Source organism: Garra rufa, chromosome 18, assembly GCF_049309525.1.
Source record: "Garra rufa chromosome 18, GarRuf1.0, whole genome shotgun sequence".
NCBI lineage: Eukaryota > Metazoa > Chordata > Actinopteri > Cypriniformes > Cyprinidae > Garra > Garra rufa.
Window position 1 is genome coordinate 5,250,112 of NC_133378.1, and position 18,901 is coordinate 5,269,012.

The following is an 18,901-nucleotide window of genomic DNA, read 5'->3' on the forward strand; positions in this document are numbered from 1 at the left end:
CTATAATTTCACTGCAAAATGAAAAAAATTAATTCAATAAGAATAATAATAGTTATTTTAATACTATTACTAAAGAATAATAAATAAATAAAATATGAATACTATCATTTTGCTGTAAAAACAGTAATAATAATAATAATAATAGTTGTTATTTTACTACTAGTACTATAATTTCACTGTAAAATCCATTTAATAATAATAATAATAATAATAAAAATAGTTATTTTATTTTACTATTACTACTAAATATCAATAATAAAAAAATTAAATAAGAATACTATTATTTCACTGTAAACTAAAAAAATCTATTCAATAATAGTAATAATAATGACAATAATAACTATTATTTTACTACTACTGATAAATAAGAATGATAAAATAAAATAAAAAATACTTAATACTTTTTGTTTCACTGTAAAATAAAAAAATCAATTAAAGAATAATAATAATAATAATAATAATAATAATAATAATAATAATGATAGTTATTATTATTTTAATATTACTACTGCTAAATATCAATAATAAAAAAATACAAGGTAAAAATGAAAATACTATAATTTCACTGTAAACAAGAAAATCTATTTAATAATAGCAGTGGTAATAATAATTATAATAATAATTATTATTATTACAATTATTTTCTACTACTAGTGCCAAATAAGAATGATAAAATAAAAAATTAAATGTAATAAAAAAATAAATTTAATACAATAATAATATTATTAATAATAATTATAATAACAACAACAACAACAACAATAATAATATAGTTATTATTTTACTATTACTGCTGCTAAATAAGAATAAAATAAAAACAAAAGAATAGTATAAGTTCACTGTAAAATAAAAAATAATAATAATTGTATTAAAATAAAAAGTATTATTAAAATAAGAATAATAATACGTTATTATTTTAATACTACTACTGCCAAATAAGAGTAATAAAATTAATAATAATAATAATAATAATAATAATAATAATAATAATAATAATTATTATTATTATTAAATAAAATTAGAAAAAAATAATTATATTATTATATTATTATATTTTCTTAAAATTATTATTATTATTATTATTATTTATAAAAATATTATTATTATAAATATTATTTTTCTTAAAATTATTGTTATTTCTAAAAATATAATAATAATAATATTAATAACCATAATAATAATAATAATAATAATAGCAACACAAAAAAATAAACTATTTTACAGTATAACTGTAAAATTACAAAAATAACATTTACGGCTGTTTCTGAGACACTGAAACACTTTCCACATATACCTGTAAGTATTGAATAAAAAAAAAAATTATAAATACACACACACACACACACACACACACACACACACACACACACACACACATATACATATAAATATATACATATACATATACACATATATATATATATATATATATATATATATATATATATATATATATATATATATATATATATATATATATATCTCAAATCAAATCAAATCATGATTCATGGCTGCGACAATTAAATCCTGTAGCTATTAAAAAATGCATCCCATGCAAATGTCTTAAGATGGCACTTGAGTTTACAGTTGTGGGTGTTTTTGTCAAAACATCAGGATTTCCCAGCAACCTGTCTGTTAGGATCAGCCATAAAAATAAACCTGAATCCCTGAATCCCATAGTTCGGATACTGTGTCCCACTTCCTTCAAGCAGACAAACTTCCCATGACAGCTGGACCCTCGGCACTATAAATATCCCCATCCTAAAACCACTCATGTCACAGTTGCAGATGGGGTGGAGACGCTAGCAAACGGACACAGCCAAGTCTAGTGTTTCTCAGCACTCTCACTGTATCTGTCTGCGCCATCGCTGTCATGCTGCGGTTTCTACAAGTCTCTTTCACAAGCTCGCCCGTGCCCACAATTACACTTGGCACACAAACCAATGCGAGCAACTCAATGTGCCAGTGTACTGACACAAACCAACACAGAAACGCTATGATACCCCCAAAATGCCACATGACATTACAGAAAGCAACTGCAGCTTAAGAACGGAACCACATGTGAGACAAATGCTAACATATAATTCATATCATGAGTTGTATAGCCTGCTTAAAGCAAAGTATGCTAAATTAGGAGTAGTGCGTTTCAAATCATAGTATGGATTTTTGTAATAAGCAACCATGCATGGCTTTTGGGCGTATATTGCCCACAACCCCTTGCTCAAGATAAAATTTATGATGCAAAAGTGTGTCCCAATGTTGGATTACTTAGGCCATAAATAATCTCCACATGAATTATGCAAATGAAGACACAAATGTCTAGCCAAAACATTGCAAGTGTGTGTGCTACTGTACTAAAGGCGGACATAGAGTTCAGCTGCCATTAAAAAAAACATTTTTTAATAAGTGTTTGACTACAATTCAACTTTGTAACACTGATTTTACAAATCAGTGTAAAATTTATACACGGTTATAGCATTTATTAATATTTTGCATTATATGGTTTGAATTTTAATTTTCATTTAAATTTTAGATTTAATTTGAGTCATTTTGTCATGTGCTTCTGTCATTTTTTATTAGTTTTGTTTTTTAATATTTCTATTAAGCTTAAAATTTTATTTCAGTTTTAGTTCTTGAACATAAACTAGTTTTATTTAAGTTCATTTCTATTTTCAAAGCAGTGTTCTTTTATATACTGTTATAGTTTTATTAATATTTTGAATGGTATGATTTGAATTATATATGAATTTAATTTTATCATTTTAATTTTCATTTAGATTTTAGATTTAGCTGTAATATTTCTAATATAGTTGTTTTCTAGTAGCTGAATGTAAACCAGTTTTATTTCAGTTAATATTTTGAATTATATGATATGAATTATATTTGAATTACATTTTATATTTTCAGTTTTCATTTAAATTTTATATTTAGTTTTAGTAATTATGTTGTGTTTTGTCATTTTTATTCATTTTGTTTTTTAATACTTCTATTTAGTTTAAATGTTTTATTTCAGTGTTAGTACTTGAACGTTAACTAGTTTATTTCAGTTATTTCTAGTTTAAAGCAGTATTATTTATATACTGAACTATGTAATTTGGATAATAAATTATAGATATGAATACATTTTTTTATTAAATTTTAGATTTAGTTGTAATATTTGCTTTGTCATTTTTAATTAGTTTTTGTTTTTCAATATTTCTATTTAGCTTTAATGTTTTATTTTAGTGGTAGATTTAGTTTTTGAATGTAATATGGTTTTATTTCAGTGAATTTCTATTTTTAAAGCAGTGTTATTTTAGTATAATCATATACTGTTATAGTTTATTAATATTTTGAATTATAGGTTTTGAATTATATATTTGAATTGAATTTTATATTTTTAGTTTTCATTTAAATTTCACATTTAGTTTAGCAATATTGCTGTGCTTTGTCATTTTTTATTAGTTTTTGCTTTTTAATATTTCTATTTAGCTTTATTTTTTATTTTAGTGTTATTTTTATGTTATTTTTTTATGTAAATGTAGTTTTTTTCCATTAGTTTCTAGTTATTATTATTTATATACTGTTACAGTTTTTATTAATATTTTAAATTATGTAATTTGAATTATATGAATTACATTTAAATTGAATTAATTTTATATTTTTTAGTTTTCATTTACATTTTAGTTTAATTTGAGCAACTTTGGTATGTGCAGAATTGTTTTATTAGTTTTTTCTTTTTTATGTTTCTATTTAGCTTTAATTTGTTTATTTCAGTGTTAGTACTTGAATATAAACTAGTGTTATTTCAGTTAGTTTTTTTATTTCAAAGCAGTGTTATTTTAGTATTATTTATATACTATTATAGTTATATTAATATTTTGAATTATATTTTTAATATGATTTGAATAATATGAATTACATTTGAATTGAATTTTATATTTTTTAGTTTTCATTTACATATTAGATTTAATTGTAGTAATTTTGATATGTGCAGTCATTTTTATTAGTTTTTATATTTTTTATTATTTCTATTTAGCTTTAATTTGTTTATTTCAGTGTTAGTTTTAGTACTTGAATATAAACTATTGTTATTTCAGTTAGTTTTTTTATTTTAAAGCAGTGTTATTTTAGTATTATTTATATACTATTATAGTTGTATTAATATTTTGAATTATATCTGAATTGAATTTTATATTTTTTAGTTTTCATTTACATTTTAGATTTCATTTGAGTGATTTTGGTATGTGCAGTCATTTATTAGTTTTTGCTTTTAATATTTCTATTTCGCTTAATTTTTTTATTTCAGTGTTAGTTTCAGTACTTCAATATAAACTCGTTTTATTTCAGTTAGTTTCTTATTTTAAAGCAGTGTTATTTTAGTATTAATTATATACTATTATAGTTTTATTAATATTTTGAATTATATTATTTTAATTAAATTCATTTAAATTTACATTTAGTTTTAGTAATATTTAATTTAAAGCAGTGTGAAAGCAGTGCTATTTTAATATTTATATACTGCTATAGTTTTCATTAATATTTTTAATTATATGAATTATTTGACCTGAATTTTATTTTTTTATTTTTCAATTAAATTTTCGATTTAGTTTTAGTAATTCTGTTTTGTTTGTCATTTTTTATTAGTTTTATTTTTTTAATATTTCTATTTAGCTGTAATTTTTTATTTCAGTGTTTATTAGGGTTAGTGTATTATTGTTTCTATTAGTATTTGAAATTAACTTTTTATATTTTTGGTTTTCATTTCATTCATAAATTATTTTTTTTGTCATTTTGTTATGTGCAGATGTCATTTTATTAGTTTGTGCAATATTAAATATAACCATTTTGTTGTAAATATTGTAAATGTAAATATTACCATTTTGTTTATTTTTTTTACATTTTGGTTTTAGCTATACTATTTCTAGATAAATTTATTGCAGTGTACATAATGTTGTTATGTTTTCAATTTAATTTAGTTATGTGCTTTTGTCAATTAATTCGTTTTTTAGGTTAATTTTCATTTCAGTTTTTTTTAGTTATTAATTTGACCACTTTTACTTAAACTTTAATTATTCAAATTATTTAAATTTCAGTATACTAAATTTTATTAAAGTAAATAAATTGTAATAGTTTTGTTTAGTTGTAGTTAACCATAATAACCCTCTTTAAAGTCTGTTTTTCAATCTAATATTTTTTATTTCATAACAAACATGATTTTTAATTGTTTTATTTGCTTCAACCCTAATATTGCCAGTGCAGTACATACAGTACGTTTTGTGCTATCATATGCAAATTGGGATTCAGCCTTTTTGATCAGGTTGTTCTCAAGTGATCAATAATGCAGAAGCACAACCGCTGATCCGAATCCTGGTTTATGTGGCAGCACCACAATAGAAACTTTGCCAGATGCCAAACAGACCACCAAAAAACAACTGGATGCTGATCAAGAAAGGAAGGAAGCGGAATCAATGATTGAGAATGAGGAAAAAGAAGACATCCGCCAAGATTAATTACCGAAATTATATGCAATTACAATTAAAGCCAATGCATTTCAGGATTTGGCAAGACATCGTGGAGCGGCTTATCAGACGCCAGTCAGAGTTCAGATCTGAAAAATCAGATTTAACAAGGCACATGTTAAACATCACTTCAACACAATGCAAGTCACTTTGTTTGAGGAGCATTTAAAGGCCCCCAGCAGCTTCCGAATATGTCTGCGTCTCATGAATTTTTCATGGGTTTTCCCATCATAGTGTTTTTCAGAGGGGTGATGTCCGTCCCCATCTGAGAAAGTAGCTTTTGTCCTGCCTGACTGACCAGAAATAAAATCCCGGGGGTGGTGGACGAGCCGCACACCTGCGGGTGAGGGTGAACAGCCACTTTTGGAGCCCAATCCGACATTCAGATGAAAAGACGGCTCACGTGGCTGTGGGACGCGTGTTTATCGGGGGATGTCCTGAGGCGAGCTTGAGGTTTGGGGCGTTTTCAATTATTCAGCACACTCTGAGCCCTCATAGCAAACTCCAGATGCTTTGTGTGTGCTGCTTTCATGAATTGTACAGTGATGGGACAAAGAAAAGGGTGTCTGAGTGACCCTGATGTGACAGGGACTCAATTGGGCGTTGTAGGCTGGTGCCAAACTGAGGTCAATGAAGGGTCATGAGAATCAAGTCATGCCTTCAAGTACATTTGAAATATATGATGAAGCGATAGTTGAATCATCATTTACTCACCATTATGTCAGGTATAATTCAATTTTATAATTTACTTTATAGCTACTTTCCAATAGCTTATAATAGCCAACAGATTTGCATAAAGAAGAACATACTGCTATTATTATGTGACTATATAATAATACATATAATTAAATAATAAATATGTATTACAAATAAAAATTTAATCATTAATAAAAAATATTTCCAAAATATAACTACATATTTTATACATCAGTACCCAATGATGATCTTAAAACTATTTATATAATGCATCTATTTATATACACAATTAAATAAAATGATGAAATAAACATTTAGTAATTAATTAAAATTTGGTAACTAATAAATCGTATTTAAATAATTACATTTAACAAATTAACTTTTTTTTATGATATATTACGTATGATAATTATTACATTACTACTCTCAGAAAATCTTAAAAATAATTATTGATATAATAATTTAATAGAAAATAGAAAATATTTAATAATTAATGATCTTTAAATAAGAAATAAAAATAAATAAGTTAAATTCAAATAAATAATGTAATTACATAATTATTACATCAGAACTCACTGATGATCTTACAACCATTTATTTATATAATACATATTTATATACACATAATTAAATAAAAATAACAATAAAAATAAACATTTAATAATTAATTAATCTTTTAATAATTAAATAATATTTTACATTATACTATTTAATTATATAACTATAATTTAATACATTGTATTTGTATACTTCATAATTAATAAATTATATAGTAATTCAATTAAAAATAATGCAGATAATAAACTACATAATTACATCCGTACTCACAACTATTTATATAATACATATTTATATACATTATATACAATAAATAAAAATATCTAAAAAACAATTATTCATTAATAAACCATTTTCAATAATTCAATAATATTTTAATATTATACTTGATTAATATAATTATTAATTATATTTCATATTCACACATTAAAATAAACATTTACTAATTAATAAATAATTTCAATAATTACGTTTAAAAAGTAAAATATTTCATTTAATATTATATACATATTACGACTGATTACCATACAAATAACTATTTACTAGGGCTGTCAAAATTAACGCGTTAATCGCGCGTTAACGCAAATTCATTTTAACGGCACTAATTTTATTAACGCGCGATTAACGCAGCGCGCATTTCTGTTTGACCCACTACCTAGCCCATAGTTAAAGAAATGGATGCAGTGCTGCCAACCTATCGAAAAGTGTCTAGCAACAATACATAAACACATAATTGGACAAACCCAATATAGTTTCTGAGGCTCTTCGGTTTTGCTGAACGTGCGTGTGGTCTCCCAATGAATGCGCGCGCACCTCCCTCTCTTCATATCTGCGTCTGCTCTGTTCAGCGAGCGGCAGTGGAGCAGCGCTTTCAGTTAAAACAGATGTTATGTTCATTCCAGTGCTTGAAGTGGGCCGGTACGCAGGTACTTCTGTATTTTATCCTTTTGCGTACACCGGCACTTCTGCCATATTTAATGAATGCAAGCGGAGTCGGTGTACGTTAGGATTGTTGCTGTGGGGTTGATGCGTAAAGCCACATACGAGTATGCACGCGAAAACGGCGTATTAAATGCACGTCAAACACATGCATAATTGCATATCATATGTACTCCAAATTTAATTTCAGCTTAATTGTTAATAGCACGCCAAATAGAAACAGAAAGTCGTGCTAGTGCGCATTTGCATGAGACCAGGCTCTCCAATCAGTACATTATAACCAAAACAATACATTAAAACATAAAAGAAGCAGGTTTTTGGGATCACATAACTTTAAATGGCTAAACTCCTAAAAAGTCAAAGGATCCTGAAGGCATTCAAACAGGAAGTTAAAAACAACGATAATAATGCAGGGAATAGTGACTTATGTCCAGATGCCGGTAAATGATTCTTTTCAGTGATTGAATCATGATCATAATTCAGGATTTTTTTTCAGTTATTATTTCATATTACTTTGGTTGTCTGATAACAGAAATATTACATCAAAACAATGGAAACATTTTGTTGAGAACTTGGCTGCATCAAATGACAGTATGTGGGCACCGAGAGGCAAACAAATGTAATAATAAATGTAGATTTTGCATGTTCAGAAGAAGTGAGCTGCCCTGTCCTGCAAATAATGTAAACAGGCTTGTGTAAGTAAATTGCTCAGTGCAAAGAAAGAGAAGTAATGGGAACCTGGTGTTTCTATGTTCTTTTTTTCATGTGTCTAATAGACATGAACAAGTTATTTGAAAAACATCTATGACATTTGAAACAAGTTAGTCTAGTCAAGTATGGTTTCACTGATAATAAACACATATTTGCTTAAAGCATCCATGCCAATGTTGATTAGAGTATTAAAAACTTTAAAAAGTGTTAATTTAAGGTACATTTACAACAGATAAAAATGTGCGATTAATCGCGAGTTAACTCAAGACAACCATGCGATTAATCGCGATTAAAAAATTTAATCGATTGACAGCCCTACTATTTACATAACACTGTATTTGTATAATATTTAATAATTAATAAATGACCTAATAATTACATTAAAAATAATCTAATAAGTACAATTATTACATCAGTACTCACAATTTATAATACATGTTTATATGCAAATAATTAAATAAAAATAATATAAAAATAAACATTTAATCATTAATAAACAATTCTTTAATAATTAAATAATATTTTACGTAATATTTATAATAATTATATTATGAAAGTATTTACACATTAAAATAAAAATTTACTAATTAAAAAATAATATTTAAATAAATACATTAAAATAAAATATTACATATAATTATTATGCCACTACTCACTGATAATATTACAAAGAACTATTTATATAATAAATTGTATTTGTATAATACTTCATAAATGATCTTTTAATAATTAAATGAAAAATAATGTAATAACTACATAATTATTACATCATTACTCACATCTTACAACTATATTTATACAATACATACTTAATTTTTTTAATTACATAATACTTAATACTTGCATAATATAATTATTAATTATAAATATTTAGACATTAAAATAAATATTTACTAATTAATAAATCACATTTCACATTTGATGATCACTACTCACTGATAATCTTACAAATATCTATTGAGATAATTAATTGTATTTCCATACTTCATTATTAATGAATGATCTTATATTAAATTGTAATAATTTTATTACAATTTACTAGATCACTACTCACTAATAATCTTACAAAATAATTATTAATTTATATAATACACACAATTACATAAATAATAATAATAATTATTAAAATAAACATTTAATAAATAATATTTGAACAATATTATTATAATTATATATGATAAGTATTATGCCACTCACTAATAAGCTTACAAATATCTAGTGATATAATAAAATGTATTTGCTTCATATTTAATTATTAATAAATGTTTTTTAAATTAAATTAATAATTAAAATAATTATGTTTGACATAAATAAGGTAATTACTACACCACTACTCACTAATAACCTAACAAATAATTATTAATTATTAAATTATATAATACACATAAATATTAATTAGTAAATAATATAACTTAAATAACATAATTAATAAATAATATTAAAAATAATTACATTTAAAAATAAATACAATTAATTTTACAAATAACTATTTATATAATAAACTGCATTTGTAAGGTAAATATTTCTTAATATTCTGTTTATTATGGCAATGCTCATGAACAGTCATTGTATCCAAAAGTTAAGTGAAGATTCTTTAAAATTCACTGAAAACCTTTTGGGATTAAAATTCTCACACTAAATATGACTAGGCCTTTAAGCATTGAGTTTTAGTTGCATTTTGACTGATGGTCTCCTGTGTCTAGACAAGGCAGCGCTGTACTGTATGAGTCAGGGTACATGTGCTGTGTCAGTGACTGTACACATCAGCCTGTAGTAACTGTATTTAGCAGCAGTATGATGAAAGAGCCAGCTGATATCACCCCGCCCTCACATTCACGCTCCCCCGAGTTATGTCGGCTGCTCGCACCAAATCACATTCCTGCAGGACAGCATCACAAATGACTCACTTATTATGGCAGCTGAACCAGAGCCAAAGGCCTCAGCATAATACTGGCCATCCATATATAGTTAAAGCCATTAACATCAACACGGATGAACATTTACGAGGCAACTAACAATCATTGTAAAACCTATCAACCTCACGTTTTACTCTCAGCTGAGGAGTTAGCTCTTTGTTTTGTGTTCCTACAGACCACAACTCTGTACAGCTTTTAGTATTATGTGTTTATATGTTCATTCATTTCAGATAATATACTCACTCCTGTCATCCAAGATGTTCATGTCTTTGCGTTGTGACATCATTGCATCCGGAAAACAAACGCTGTAGTCCAAACGAGTCGTTCGATGTAGTTCTTTAAAAGGGATTTTTTAAAAACTAAATATCTCCCTTTGGAGTGGACTTTGAGATTTGTAACTTTGTATTTGTTTTTTATGCCCAAACATACACACCACACACTGGCTAAAGTTCAAAAAGTGCAAAAGCATAATAGGACCCCTTTAAGGGTGTTAAATACTCTTTGCATGTTCACTTTAGAAACACTGGGTCGATACTTCTGTGGCGATGTAGGATGATTTTTTGAATTTTTGAAGTTAATTGGGAGTTTTTCGACATACCCGAACTATCTTGAACCGGAAAAACAGAGTTCAGGCAGAGCAAGACGAGACAAGCGTTTGAGGTCAACTTCCTCAACTGGGATCGTTTACAGCCGCATTTGGGATTGTTTGAAGCTGCATTTAAACCACATTTTGGAAATTCAAACTCGGGGCACCATAGAAGTCCACAATATGGAGAAAAATCCTGAAATGTTTTCCTCAAAAAACTATTTCTTTACGACTGAAGAAAGAAAGACATGAACATCTTGGATGTAAGCAAGTAGATTATCTGTAAATTTTTGTTCTGGAAGTGAACTTCTCCTTTAATAAATCCAAGCTTATCCAGGCTGTCGGCTTCATTGTGACATGAGTTCATATACGGATGTGTGAGTGTGTGTCTGTGTCAATATGTAATCTGTATGACCATCTCCGGCGCTAATTCATCTCGCTGACAAACGGAAAGCATGTTCAATGTGGACTTCTGTTTGCGGCTCATTGATATGAAACGCGATAGAGAACAGAGTCGGGTTAGCCTGCTTATTTGTCTGTTTGCACACTAAATGAATATATTACTTCCCACCCACAACTTCAGCACAAAAGCCCCTCTCTCTCGTGCCTCTGAATGGGCCTGTGAAGGCTCTTTGTAGCGTGAGGTTGTCTTGACGACACCCCATGGTCCAGTGAAGAGAGGAGTCTACATGGATGTGTGCTCCAGTCAGGAAGTCTATTAGCTCACACTAAAACCGGTCCTAATATTATTACCCAAGTTTACACCTACTGAAAATGACTGACATCTTTAAAGGACAGATTATCATGGAAAATCTGACTTTTCATGTTTAAGTGCTATAATCAAGGCCCCAGGACAACCCAGTAACTTTGTTTTGGTAAGCCTTTCTCTGCCAGCATTTGAAAAAACGAGCGTGTCAGATTTCGCTCTCCCTGTGATGTAGAAAGGGGATTTTATTATAATATTATTACCCCTTAAGCTGCACATTTCTACCCACAGCGCCATAATTTTGTTTTCGCAAGTGTCAATGGTGTACCAGCACTAAAGCCATGGCGAAAGCTCGAGCAAAGCATACTAACTGTTTAGTCATTGGCTGCACAGATGAGCACAGAAAACTATTTAGAGTCCCAGCCTCAGAGGAGACAAGAGAGCAGTGGATTTATTGATTTATTTACTGTATATTACGCTGCTGCCAAACTGATCTAATATAATCATGCAATTTCTTTCCCAGCACAGACATAACCGACTGGTTTTGTAACTCATGTGTGTTTTTAACATAAACTTGTGTGTATTTGACAGTCTAAGCGCAATACGACATGAAAGAAAAGTTTAGTTTAGTACTTCAGATGTGTGTGCTCAGAAAACCCTATATCAGACTTTTAAACTAATATTGTTTAAATCGCATGACTTTAGTGCGATAGACATGATAATCAAAACCAACCAGATATTTTTTAGTAGAATATCTGAGGTACGAGCTGTAAAGGCACAGCTCTTGTCTGGAAAAGGGGGCGGGGAGCAGCAGCTCATTTGCATTTAAAGAGACATGCAGGAAATCAGCGTTTACTGCTTGCCCACTCAAAATGGGCATTTTCAAAATGATATAATAAATGATCTGTGGGGTATTTTAAACTGAAACTTCACAGACACATTCTGGGGAAACTTTAGACTTATATTACATCTTGTGAAAAGGGCATAATAGGTCTCTTTTATACTAAATGTGTAGTTTACTACATAACCACATCCTGTATCTTTATGATGCTTTATAAGCATAAGCAATTAGTTACCAGGGAAAGTAACTATTGTGATATATTTTTTTAAAATGTTTCAAATGTGTCAAATAACTTGGATGCCCCCAATATTACATATGGTAAATGAATAAAACATTGTACACTACTCTAAAATATTTTAATGCTGCTGTGGGACAATGTGAGAGACACCTTTCAGGGGCTAAATATCACGTTGTTGGGGTCGTTCCAAGGACATAAAAAAACATCCACAAGATTAGCAACATTGCTAATCTTTTGGGGTCGAAGACCGCACCAGAAGAACTAAAAATACTCTGCAAACTGCAAAGGGTCTACTTTAATTTGTGTATAGTCATAATAACAACAAAACCATGTGCTTTTGTAAAATAAACAGGGTGCACTCTCTGCCGCCTCGGTCTCCATCACCACTCTTCACAGACGCATAAATAAAACAACCTGAATCTCCACAAATACGTGCCTCACAGACATGAAAAATATATGTATAGAAAACTTGAAATGACTACTTTTAAATGAAGTAAATTGAAAACTATATTCTCTGATAAAGTAATCTGTATGAAACCAACGCGAGCTACAGTTTTTCCCATCTAAACTCATTATCTCTAATGTAAATCACGCCAATAAGCGGCTCCGCATCTCCAATTTTAAACATCATTTTCGACATGTAGGTAAACACCCACATCACCTCCGTAAACAAACGTGAACCTTTATCTTTTCGTTTCTGGAAGAAGATGAGAGGAATAAGCTAGAATTTACCTCAGAAGAATGCAATGCGAAAATTATAGTAATGCCCCAGTAAATGTAATGCTGTTTAAAAAAAGTTAGTAACGCCGTTTATTTATAATGCAGTTATTCCTATTACAGGATACTCACATCACTACTTAAAGATTTATGTCAAATACCCAATTATTTGCATTGCTTGATGCTAAAATAAAGCATATACTGTAGTTTCTTTATGTAAGGTACCCATACTGTACTTATAGTTGTATACAGCTGTATAAATCCACTAGGAGTGAAATCTGCATTTGTTTGGGACTTAATGTCACCTTTGGCAGTCTAATAGTGAGATACTTGTGCAAATCACTCACACACACACACACACACACACACACACACACACACACACACACACACACACACACAGGCTTTTTTAATGCGTTTCTCCACAGTTTCCATTTAAATTCATGGTAATTAATAAAAAATAAAAAAAATAAAAAAAATCTCTATGTTTAGGGATGTAGTGAACTGTATAGTGAAAGGAATCGCTCACCCATAAACTTTTGACTTTCTTTAGACAGTCTGAGTTGTTTTGGCGCTTTTATGTCATTTTGGCAGTTGGAAGCATGTATCTTTATTCTTTTTCATTACTTGGAAAAAAGTTATATTTCTTTTGTGCTCCACTAAGAAAGAAAAAGAAAGTCAAACCAGTTTGGAATGACTTGAAGGCGTGTAAATGATGACAGAACTGTTCATTTTGAATGAACTATCCCTTTAATACGCCACGCAGAAGTCAAATACTAGGATAAGTCAAGCCAAGGATAAGCACAGAGAACACACAGTGATAAGTGAGTATGATTTATACTGCTGTGTAGGTGATGACTGCAGTATAGGCAACAAGCATTGTGAGCAGCTGATGTAATGGATGTTAATTCATTCACAGGTGCCTGAGGCTGCGTCATTTCCAGAGAGGATTGCTGATAACACGGACTTATGAAATACCCAAGAGTCTTGCACTCCAACTGTGGGAGTAATGGAGAACTCAGCTTTTTAAGATTGTAGCTATCCTGTGTGAACTCTGTGGGACAAATGTGCAAGCCTCTGATTAGAGATCAAGAAATTGATCTCTTCTGTCAAATAACCTGGACTATTTCACATCTTCGGGAAATGAGAATTTGATCTTAATTAATAGATCTAAGAAATAGCTCACCCAAAAATTTAAATCCTGTCATTAATTACTCATCCTCAGAAAACAAATTATATATTTTCAATAAAATGCAAGAGCTTTCTGACCCTGCATTGATACACTGAATGTGACACTGAAGACTGACACAGAAGAGAAGAAATTGTTGAATAAAGTCATTATTTTTGTTTTCTTTGCGCACAAAAAGTATTCTCATAGCTTCATAACATTACGGTTGAACCACAAATGGACTATTTTAACAATGTCTTTACTGCCTTTCCAGGCCTTGAACGTGTCAGTGGCATTGCTGTCTATGCAGGGTCAGAAAGCTCTTGGATTTGATCAAAAATATCTTAATTTGTGTTCTAAAGATAAACGAAGATCTTACGGGTTTTGAATGACATGAAAGTGAGTAATTAATGACAGAATTTTCATTTTTGGGTAAACTATCCCTTTAAAGTATTTATTTATTTCTTAGTTTTGAATGGCCAATAACAGATATCAGTTTTTCTTTTCAGTCTGGAAAAGGTAAAAAACGTTTAGTTTTAGTTTAAGGGTATAGTTCTCCTAAACAAGAAAATGCTGTCATCATTTACCCACCCTCATGTCATTCCAAACCTCAAGGACTGCTCTTTTCTCTTGCAGAACACAAAGATGAGATTTTGAAGAATGTTAAAAGAACTGTTAAAGACAATGGAGTCCAATAACATTGGAACAACATGAGGGTGAGTAAATTTCATTTTTAGGTGAACTATCCCTTTATGGTTCAAGTCAAAACATTACTATATAATTAAGTCTTGCACATTACAATATATTTCTTGCTAGTGCAAGAAAAGCATTTGTGGTTAAAAAGTATATACATTATTTATTTATTTATTTTTTTAAACTGATCGTTTCACTAGCTTTGACCCTTATTTCTCAGCTAGGGTTGTGTAGAGCCTTTTGAAGCAGCATTGAAACTGCAATTTGGACCTTCAACCCATTGATCCCCATTGAAGTCCACTATATGGAGAAAAATCCTGAAGGTTTCCTCAAAAACCTTAATTTCTTTTAGACTGAAGAAAGAAAGTTCTATTTATTGAACCAGAGTTATCATGAACTAAAATGAACTGGTGCATGTAACTTTAACAAAGAAAAAAAATCTGTAATAAAATCGGTTACTTAATGCATCATCAACTAAAGGGACCTTATTGTAAAGTATTAGCCTACCATAAAAAAAATACTGAATTGGAAACAACCCCCCAGTCTTAATCATCATGAGCAATATACATTACCAGTCAACCTTAAACCCTCATTTTAATTCACCCCATCTTTATTCAGCAGAATAAAGATCTTTTTGGCTGAATTACAGCAGCATGTCTGGTGTGACTGCCCTGTTCTCACCAGTGTGGACAATAGTTTCTCACCCATTTGTCCTGTGTGTTGTTTGATCCAGTGCCAGAGAACCCATGCTGAAGTAATCATAAAGGAGCTTCAGTCTTCCATGCAGCTCACCACAACCAGCCTTCTGTTTTAATAGCCTCTCTATCCTATTTTTGCCAATCCAGTCTGGTAATAAATTCATACCGAACACCATACCAATAAAATAACTAAAAAGTTTCAGCACTAAAAATCAATGCTAACCCCCCAAAACAGCCCAGGGGCTGCACCAGCACACATCCTGAATGAATTAAGATCAAATCAACTCAAATTGACTACGGAGTAATGGCTGGGAAGTCAATTTGAAGCCAGTTGTTAAGCAAGGAGCCAAACAAACAGTCAGACACCGCCACTCACTGTGAAAAGAACAATCTATTTTTTTTTCCTGATTGATTTTTGAGTGGGCAAAACCTGGGGGAAAATAAGCGTACGTTGCCAACACAGCTGTTATCGTGTATGGATCGTTTAAAAAAAGGGAATTACATAGAGCTGACGACATATGAATCGCAATCAATACTAGTTATCGGTTTAGATAGGATGCTCTCGCGTACTCCACATGAGTTCATCGTTTTTAATATTAATGAGCCAAGCGAGTAGGCGTCGTTGATGAATTGCTCTAAATACAGGATGACGCTGGTCTAGGACAAGGTCAATGTAGAGGGACTGCGAATTTTGGACTTGCATCACAATCAGCAGAATCTGCATCAACAAAGAGGTCCACCCACAAATGAGCTTTTCAAGCGTAGGACGGAGGGAGCTTTCATGACCTTCTGTTCCAGTTTTGGAAGGGGGACAGCTTCATTTGAAAGACAATGGACTACCCCCGGACACACACATTGTCCTTGCTGGCAGATTGCAAATGAGAAGAATCTAAGCCATAGCGTTTGGAGTGGGAGGTCTACAGTTGTCAAGCACTTTATAAAATCCCTTCCCTTTGGTTTCATTCACTCACTTGGATGGAAACGCACAAATAAGCATGCGCGCAATCCCACGCCACACAATTAGACAATTGCGAGTGATCAATCTCCAGCCCGCTCAGTCATCGCTGACAGGAAATCGTTGCCGATCGATGTTCGCCTGCCAAGTTGAAAAGCCCCAGTGTCACTGACTGTGGGCATGAACGTGGGTCGGCAGGAAGATCGACCCCGGTGGGTGGGTGGAGCTCTGCAGGTGGTAGAAAATAAGACATCTGTCTGTTTGTGAGGGATGGCACGATGAGAGCGAGGACGTGAAGAGGTGACGAGTTCCGCCTGGGCTGAAAGGAGAGGGAGACTGGAGCTGAGGAACAAGAGGAGGTCTCTGAAAAGCGCAGCAGATGCCTCCTCTCTCAGTGAGGGCTCTCCACGGTGCTGTCCACCAGGATGCTTGCATCTGCCCTCGACAACAGGACAAAGGACACACGTTTGGGCATCTGCATCTGGCTGTCATTCCAGAAAATCGAAAATTTATCAGCCCACGCGCACTAGTTACCCTTTAACCTCCCTCTTAGACCCGTTTCACATCACAGTCATATCCAGATTGAAAGAGGTCAGAGTATCAGCGGCTCCTCACAAAAAATAAATGCATTTCTAGGTTACTACAATGAGTATTTATTTTAAAGGGTTAGTTCACCCAAAACTAAAAATTCTGTCATTAATTATTCACTATCATGTCGTTCCAAACTTGTAAGACCTTTGTTCATCTTCAGAACACAAATTAAGATATTTTTTTTCGGAAGTGAAATAAAGTAGTGCTGTAAGATATTTATTTGAATGAATTAATGAGAGAGGGTGTGTGAGAGAGAGGGGAAATTACCCTTGTTGATTTAATTACAAAAACCAGCCTGATCTCATGACGAAATCGTACCTGTGGGAACTTTTTCACAAGATGTAAAACACGATGTCCACTGAGTGGCACAAAGAGAAATGTTCTTTTTTTTTCTTCTGGAACAGATGAACGTACATATGGTACGTTTTATGTGACAATGGTTTTACCCTGGTGAAAAAAACAGCTAAAAACAGCCTAGTCTGGTTGGCTGGTTTTAGCTGGTCAACAAGCCTGGTTTTAGCTGGTCATAGCTGTACAATTGTACAAGTCACTGCAAAAATGTCCGTTGAGTGGCGCTCGTGTACCATCTACACTACATCTAAACCTACCTGATAGTATGAACAAAAGCAAATGTGATTTAAAAACGCAATCGCAAGCATGCCGTTTTAGCTTGTTTTTTCGATCTCTCATTTTTCAGCTCTTTCATCATGAGTCATGTTTTTCACGGGATTCACACCCAGGGATTCCGCATCCTAAGTGCAATTCTGTGCCAGATAAGCTACCGAGCAAGCTTGTTATGTCTGTAATCATTAACTGTGTATGAAAACGATTACAAGAGGTTGCTGTTTTACCGCCTCCAGAGTTCATGTCTGTTGGAAACTGCAGTGATATGTACTTATTGGTACCTTTTTGCATCTTGCATCTTAAAATCTTATATGTGTGTTTAGATGTAGGTCGGATGTCCAGATATTGGATATGTATCTGTTTTAAAACCACATTTGGAAGTGACCCAGATTGGATGCGACAAAATTGGATCTTGAGGATTTGTGTTTACACATGTATGAAAAATTCTGATTTGTCTCAAACTTGAGTGAAAAATCACATTTTTTTTGTGCCAGTGAAAATGCAGCCTAAATGACTTTTGTTCAGATTTTTGTCCCAGTTTGCAGTCTGGACCAGTCGAAGCTAGTTGCCAAAAGTCAAAGTCAGTAAACAGATTTTTGGGCAGTTAGAGTTGGCCAATTTCATAGAAAATTGTGTAGTCCATAATGTATGATTTTTTTTTGTTTTGCTTAAGACTATGATTCTGTCCAGTAGGATATTAAACATGTTTGATATTTGGAGCCAATTTTAATACACAGTTTTAAAACACAGAGTATTGTGTTCA

At 31.0% G+C, this 18,901-nt stretch overlaps 1 protein-coding gene across 1 annotated transcript in view; it reads left to right on the plus strand.

Moving 5' to 3' along the window:
• Window positions 1–14,382, plus strand: part of plxnb1a (plexin b1a) — a 106,248-nt gene extending 91,866 nt beyond the window's left edge. The window contains exon 18 of the mRNA XM_073823632.1: window positions 14,329–14,382. Within this exon, the coding sequence (XP_073679733.1) occupies window positions 14,329–14,382 (54 nt within the window). The remainder of the gene's footprint in view (window positions 1–14,328) is intronic.
• Window positions 14,383–18,901: the final 4,519 nt, after the last annotated feature.